Source organism: Argentina silus (assembly GCF_951799395.1).
Source record: "Argentina silus genome assembly, chromosome: 17".
In the NCBI taxonomy this organism is placed as follows: domain Eukaryota; kingdom Metazoa; phylum Chordata; class Actinopteri; order Argentiniformes; family Argentinidae; genus Argentina; species Argentina silus.
In genome coordinates this window covers 8,127,168-8,135,595 of record NC_139671.1, presented here as the reverse complement: position 1 = coordinate 8,135,595, position 8,428 = coordinate 8,127,168, and the positions used below count along the sequence as shown (strand labels likewise).

At 42.6% G+C, this 8,428-nt stretch overlaps 1 protein-coding gene across 1 annotated transcript; it reads left to right on the top strand.

Annotated features, from left to right (window-relative positions):
• Positions 1-4,372: 4,372 nt before the first annotated feature.
• On the top strand, positions 4,373-5,464 carry LOC310818061 (B2 bradykinin receptor; the record flags this gene model as incomplete). Its single annotated transcript, XM_083688819.1, has 1 exon — positions 4,373-5,464. One exon carries the CDS (start codon positions 4,373-4,375, stop codon positions 5,462-5,464), a length of 1,092 nt encoding a protein of 363 aa, XP_083544945.1.
• Positions 5,465-8,428: the final 2,964 nt, after the last annotated feature.

Here is an 8,428-nt window from a genome sequence, read left to right as displayed (position 1 = left end):
ATGAGTCATGATTTCACCTTCAAGCTCCAGGTCACTAAGCAATAGTCATCACATTGAGAATGTGTAGCAAAGGTGTCACAAAAATAGAACACCATTCCATCTTTTACTGGAAATGATAACAGACGCCTCCAACGCTAAAAATAAAAGATGGGTAAATAGAGATGGGGTCATAAAGATGATTTGGTTGCTGAGTGTGTGGTGGGTGTAGAAACCACTCTGTTTTGATGCTTTTGGCTGATAGTCTGTGTTCAGCATGGGCCAGAGGAGGAGGAGAGTCTCCTGGGAGACATCGCAGCCTTCCCCCTGACAGGAGGAAGGCCTCTTATGGTCTTGGAGAATGTGTCTGTGTAAACACTGCCAGAGGCTGTGTAACAGAGGGCCAAACCGAGGGGGCGGAAGAACTGGAACAGACAAAGACTCAGCCTCGCTTACGCTGTCAACAACACAATATGTCATAATATCTGTCAAAGGAAAGCAATAAGTGAAAGTATGAAGCCAAATTGATGTGTTAAAAGATGACGTTTTGTGCAAAACATTGATAATAACCTACACTGGCAATGGCAGGCTTTGGGAAATTGTTGCTCCTAGAAGCGCTGCTCAGTTTTGATGGTCAATGCCAATAATGTTTTCTAAGCCAGTTGACCAGAATTGAAATGGTCACAATCCATTAGATCAAATATATCTGTGTGCATGGTTGTTTTTTTGTCTTTTCCTTTTTTCCATACTTTCCCAGATGTTTCCTCCTGGGTAAATTCCTGCATTTGAGTCAGCACATACCTGCCAGTGAGTTTTCACTGGGGGAGGAGGGGGATGTCTGGCTGACTCAGATACTTACCAAGCCCAGTTATTGGTTCACTCTGGGAGTTCAGGAAAACATTTCCACCATGATAATTGTTAACGTTATTAACCAGATTTATGTGCTTCTAGTCAGTGTCACCCTCCCACTCTCTTCACAAAACTTAAAGCAAAAAACCCAGTTGTTAACACACAGAGTATAGTATGTTTCCTAGTTGTCTCTGTCATAACTCATTATTACTTATCAAATGTTGATAAAAATACCCAGACAGAGTTTGTCCTCTTATGTCCCCTGGCACCTACACAGGTACAGAAAGTCCTCCAGGGCGGCTCTTGGCTCTGGAACCTTCCTTCAGTAGAATCCTGGCTGCCCATTTTGATCTGTTTGATCTGTGGACTAGGCCGGAAGCCACAGCTTCAGAAGTCCAGCAGTGTCCCTGTCTGGGTCTGATCCAAGGGAGACCATATGGCCTCTGCTCGCCTGATGAAAAGGCCTCCTTTCACAGTGTTAAATAACTCGTGAAACGTGTTTTATGAATGCCAATGATTCTACCTTTGAGTCGTTGAGTCAAAGGAGAGGAATGCCAGAACACTAGGTCTGCAGCTCTGCTCGTCAGGATTAAGGCGTGGGCCCTCTGGGAATGGGTGAGCTGTGTAACACTGTGTAACAGCAGGAAATGACTACAGAGTTGGAAATGACTGCCCAATCATTTGAGGGAACATGAACACATCACGTTGATCACCTCTGCTCCGTTCTGTCATTTAGCGAGGTACACCAACAATCATACTTATTTTCTGCCTCATTTCCACTCTGAACATTTAGAGATTCTGAGAGCAGCAGATGTAAATGAGAAAACGCATGGGAGGTCGATGTGACATTATCCAGAGTACCCCTCCACTCCTCAGCCTGTCGGGAAACCAGCTACATTGTCCAAGTTGCTATGGAGACCTTCCCAATTCAGCGAGAAAGCCTGTGCAAGCCTTATTCCAATTTCTCAAGAGGTTGAACAGACAAATTATTTAACAGAATGCTTTATTTGTATTAGAACCTGCACTGTGAACATTCTTTGATAGAATGTTTAGTAATTGAAGACAATTTCTTGGCATTGTTGACTCCTTCTGTGCTAGTATTATAGTCACAGCTAAATGGATACCTTCTATGGCCAGATCATCTGAGACTGTGTAATTGCACTCAAGGTCAGGTTGCGACAGTTCACAATAACAAATACATTAATTTGTAACTACACTTAAATTAAAATAATTATAAATATAATAATATCTAATTGCCTAGGAATAACGTGGGATAAAAAGGATAAAACAATGTCCTCATTATACAGTTTGAGATTAAATGTTTATTACACAGTAATTACAATGTAATAACACTGAATGGAAATGGTCTGCTTACACTTTCACCCATCGGATCTCTCCTGCTATGGAGTTACTCTGACGTTCAACATGCAAATACATGTAATAACACCATGCCAAAGACCCACTTCCCCCAAACTAAACCCCTCAACCACCCTTGTCTCACACTAACACAGTTCTGCTACAAACTTTAATGAAGCCATTCATCTCAGCTGACAGGCTGATCTGCAGATTGTGGTGTGGCTTGCCTCCCCACATGCTCCTGCGTGATCTGATTTGAGAGAGAGAGGCAGCACTGAGTTTGAAGGACCGGACAGTCATCATGACAATTCTCTGCTGCTTTTGGTACACCGAGGCCTCAGGCACCAGGATTGCCAAGAATCAACCAACCCCCAAACCCCCGTGTCTTTAGAGAACACATCTTCAGAGATAACACATCTCCAGGCATGGTTAGCTCTTTATTTGTCAATATCTCAGTTCCCTACAAATGCTATGATTCAAGTGCTCTCATTTAAAACGTACAAGGCAAGGTCAGAAAACATTGTGACGTCCTACAGATGTTGACCATCTTTATAAGGCGGAAAAACCTAATGCTCCCCTGATCAAATAGCTTTTCTGTGCTAACAAGATAAACAAATTATATATTGTGGGAGCTGGCTGTACTGTACAAGATTAGGCTGAACGAGCCTTGGGGCTCTGGGGTTTCACACAGCGTGAGAAGGGCCAGTGTTGCCGCAGGTCCAGGAACATTTAGTACCATCTAGCAGCTAGAATCTAGCCCCAGCTATATGTGACCATTCTCTGTGAAAACTAAACTATAGGAGAGGAGAAAGGGTACATATCTAATGTTAGAGGGACAGCACACACCACCAACAGTACTGTAAACTGAACATGAAAATGAATGTTTTCTACCACAAAACTACCATATATTTGTTTTCATTGATTTACATTGTTTCATCAGTTGTCTTAAGCAAATCTTTATCTGGCAGACTGATTCAAAATTACTGCATCACTAATCTCAATGCAAATCCTTGACCCTGACAAGCGCTGTGGCCAATTCATAGTGCCCTGATATTCAAACAGATATGGGGGAGGTTTAAGGCTGACATTCCTGACCTACATACATACAACATTGAACTTTGAATAGACTCCTCCTCTATAACTTGGGTCTAATTATTAAGTCTAAGTTAAGCCACAAGTCATAGATGCTCAAGTCGAAGTCAGAGTGTCAAGTCGTTCTGCTTTTTGCAAAGTCAAGTCTCAAGTCCACACATTTGTGACTTGAGCAGGACTTAAGTCCGAGTCACATGACTCGAGTCTACATTCTTTGCAGTTTACTTACAAGGCATCTTAGAGCTGTCACTGAGTCAATTATAAATGTTGCTCTTTTGTACAGTGTGTCTCTGTTGAAAAACAACACCACTTGATAGTGGATACATTTACAGAAAGTTGAGCCAAAAATATTTTCTCTCTGTAGGGGAAAAAACACATCTGTGTTCAGAGTGACGTAATTGGGAAGATCTCCGGTCTGCTCATATAAGAGTGTCCACCCTCCCAGTGCACACTTCACTGGAGGCAGGATCACCATGATAATCTATTTGGAATGAACACAGAACACATGTAGACGGAGAGCACAGAACTCCGGAAATAAGGTGAGTGGTCTCAAGGCCAACTGGCACCTTCATTTTATGATGAAGAAGACAGTGGGCTCATATTTCGTTGAGATTTGGCGGATTTGGACAAATTTAGGCAAAGTTGATTTAAAGGGGGAAAAAAAAAAAAGATGTTGGAAGGGAAAAAGATTGGAGGGGTCTTTAGCGAATAGGTACACAGAGTGTATGAGGGGTCAAACTGAGTCGACTAAACGAGAACTAAAAGCAACTTGTAATTATTATTAGCAATGAGTGAGCTAGTTTGACACATTTTTGTTTAGTATTCCCATCAGTAAAAGCCTATAACAGTATCTGTTTCTCATTAGTAATGTCTACAGTATTTCACATTTTCTACCTGTGAAAGTGTAATTTGAGGTGCACAAAACCTTGTATCACCCTCTATTGTATTTCCCTTGATCCATATTTCTCTCTCTCCTCTTAGAAAACTGAAATTCAATAAAAGTACTGTGGTAAATGGCTTCGCAGAGTTTAGAAAATAGGTTCATAGATCTGGCCTCAGAATGATCATTGATAATTCTAATTTTCTTTTCAGTTTTACAATGGTCCTGAACACATCTATGTGGATGGTCCCTACTGTGGACCCAGAGCTGGACCCCTGTGATGTAATGAACTACACCTACACAACAGCCTGGTTGTGGCTCTCCTCCTTCCAGCCAGGCTACCTGGTGCTGGTCAGCATGGTGGGGGTGGTGGGCAACGGCCTGGTCCTCTGTGTCTTCTGCCTGCAGAGGAAGCCCTGCACGGTGGCTGACATCTACCTAGGGAACCTGGCAGCTGCAGACCTGGTCATGGTGTCCTGCCTACCCTTCTGGGCTGCCACCATCGCCAACAACTACCACTGGGAGTTTGGCGAGATGCTCTGCAAGCTGGTATGCGTGGCCATCTCCATGAACTACTACTGCAGTGTGCTGTTCCTGGTGCTTGTCAGTGTGGATCGTTACTTGGCCCTGGTCCGGCCCATGTGCCCCAGCAGGCTGAGGAGGGCAGCCTGGGCCAAGCGTATCTGCCTGGGTATCTGGGTCCTGGGCTTCCTGCTGAGTTTGCCCCTCCTGCTCTTCCGGAAGGTGAAGTACTTCGATGATCCAGGGGTAGAAGCCTGCTACCTGGCCTACCCCCACCCAACCTGGAGGGTTCTGAACAACATGACCAGGAACGTGTTGGGCTTCCTGCTTCCTGCCCTGGTGGTGACCTTCTGCAGCCGCCATATTGTGACTGCCCTGAAGAAAAATCTTGTCAGAGGAAGCCCAGGGGTGAAGGCAGAGAGGAAGGCCACACACCTGGTCCTCACCGTCCTGGCATTCTTCCTCTTCTGCTGGACACCCTACCAGGTGGTACGCTTCCTGGATACTTTGGATTACTTCCAAGTCACTCCAGGGTGCCTCTGGGGTCATATCTTAGACATTGGCATACAGTTGTCCACCTACCTGGCGTACAGCAACAGCGCAATTAACCCCTTCCTGTATGTCATTGTCGGGAGACACTTCAGGAAGAGGGCAAAAGAGGTGTTTGGGAATATCTTTAGTCCTGGTTTAAAAGATAAAACTTTCCTGACTGTCAACTTCACCTCTGTTAGTAGATTAAATGACACAAAAATATCCTGTGAACAACTTGAAAAACAGACTGTGACGTGATTAAATGACTCACTTTCCTATAAAAACACTGCCCCAGACTGCTGGACTGAAAGATTTTCACCGCAGCTGGTTTTATTTATTGTAAATGTGAGGTGTAGAAGTGATCAGGGATATCAGAGATTGTGATTACTGGTGGCCATCTGGCTCTGTATTGTCAAGAGGTTTATTACTGCAAACAGTCCATTTGGCTTTCTACAATCCCTTTGTCGTTCCTTCTGTGATGTATTGAGAAATATGTGGAACTGCTAGACACTCCATTCAGGTTCACAGTCTTAAATATTTACTGTATGCTGTAATGTATGCACTAAATAACCATAGTCTAGTGCTGAAGATTAATCTAAATGTGATTTATGAAGTCTTTCAATGTCATTGAGCTTCTTCTAACTTTGATAGAGTGTGCCATTATGTGGAATGATTTTCCCAGACCAACACTATGAATGGAACTTATTGCACTGTGGACTAATTGAAACATAAAATGTCATATTGTCCTTTGAAAGGATTGTGTTACTTTTTCTTCTTCTCCCCCACTCAATTAGAATATAGTTTGTTACGGTCAACATTTACCAACCAATTCAGAGATAAAACTCAAGTACAGTAGCTTGTATATCTATCATGCTGACCCTAACCCTAACCCTAACCCCTAACCCTAACCCTAACCCTAACCCTAACTAGGTGAAGTAAAAACATAGACAGGGCAAACAGAGTTCTTCTCAGTGTCTGTCCTTATGATTCAAACCAATACTTTCAGTGCGACAGGTCTTGTAATACTGATTCATGGATCCACTCACTTTGCCTAAAGTACCAATCTGGCAAGTCACAGAACCCATGCTCCTGGATAGGTTGCTTCTGTCCTCCTTCTGTCTAAACCAAAAAATGTGTTCCCATTCTATAAAATGCACACATATTATATAAAACAATACATCCATTCAGGTGTTTTTATCTATTGTGATTGCACAACAATCAAAAGTGCATGTTGATCCCAAAAGTGGGGGATATTTTCAACATAAAAATCAAACATATGACACTCATATTCTTTGATGCAATTCATGATGCATGCAATGACTTCAGAAGCCAATTACCCTTTCTTCCACTGCATTTAATAAAACATCTCGCCGTACTCTGAGACTGCTGAAAGCTGTTTAAAAGAGGTCAGGGAGTAATTACTAGAACAGTCTTTCTGTCTGTTAACCTCCAGGCAAGTTTCTATGCACTGGTTGGCTCAGAGGCAGATGGAAATGTTCTGCTATGGGTCAACAGGGCCACTGTGAAATGGGCACTCTGACACTGCCAACAGCAGCCATCAAAAAGCAGCCCTAAAGAGAGCGATGATTGGCATAGATTGCCGCCGGTGAGCCTGTGTGTAATTGTGAGTGATAACAAAGCTTTACTGTACAAACCACTTCTGTTCAAGACAGATTGTTGTCAACTCAAAGGAATCTTTCGCTCTAGGAGAATGGATGTGCTACCAGTGGCGTCATATGATAATTTTCTTTGATGCATGATCCACAGATTATTTTATTAGAGCAGTTGAACAAACTTCCTGAGTGATCTATCCTACATTGGTGAGTTGCTATGTTTGATTGGGCTCCTGACATCTCCACAGGCTGTGTTGGAGCAGGCTAACCTCCTCAGGCATTCCTCGGGGGCTGCACATTGTCCATTATCACTTCTAATGGACAGATAATGACATTTACGATTCTGCCATGATCCTGCCATTAGGGATAATGTGCATCTGGAAATAATAGCAACCACATCAACCCATTAATATGGGGTCCACTCTGCTGCACAGCTATTGGATTTATCATTTAGATTGTGTAAAACACGTCAATAAATGTGTTCTCCCCAACGTTCAGCAATTTCGTACTGATAGCAGAGTTCAATTGGATTATCAGATGACATCATCCATGACAGGTATCTGATGGGGTGGGGTGGGGGAGGTGTGTGTGGAGGGGGTGGGGTTCATGGACTTTGAATCAAGAGCAGTTCAGAAATGAGCCACCAGAGGCCAGTCCTCAACCACAGTTTGCACATTAAAACTATACCAACAAAGAAGCAAACTTACAGTATTGATAATGTTTATGGTAGGGTCTTGCAGTATTAATACAATAGGTTATTGTAACCACATATTTGCTTTTCAGTGAGTAAAGTATGATCAAACATTTATGATCAAACTGATCAGACTTTTGAATAACATATCATATAATCAAATATAGCTCCACAGAGCCTCCTTGTATTCCTTTACATTTGTAACACTGATCTCAGTAATGCTGAGTCGAAGACCCACCACTGTAGTGCGCATCATCATATCATACATGGCTCGACTGAAGAAAGGGCTTCAGAGAATGATCAGTGCATCAGAGAGCATATGGTGTCCCCTGGTGGTCAATTGTGAATAAGACAATAAATAGCATCTCCATCTTAATGCAAAGTAGAGCTCTTAAATTGGCTCAACTAATGTTTCTCTCTACATGTGCGTTACATTTATACTTTTTTTCCCTCTTATACATAAACATAACCATGGTCAAACACTCTAGTTCTGGTTTTTGCATGCAAATACAGCATTTCATCAACATATTACTGATCAAAATCAATTCAATACATCATTTCAGCAGGCTTGCTGTAAAGCTCTATCTCACTGCAGCCATTCTTGGGAGGCTGTTAGCTTCTGGACACAGACATTGGCACAATGATGCTGCCAGACTTGGGCTCCAGTTGCCTTGGTAACAATACACAGATGTCTGGCGTATGACCATAAACAGATTTTAGAGCTGTGAAAGTTGTCGTGGCTGGCAGATTTACTGTCTCGCTTGCCTTGTATTTGTCTCTTCCCTCAGAGTAGATAGGATGAGTAATATAATATAATTTTTGTTAGCTCTTTACTTAGGATACCCATTAATCTCATCAACATATACACTCACTGAATACTTTATTAGGAACACCTGTATACCTTCTCATGGTGGAGGT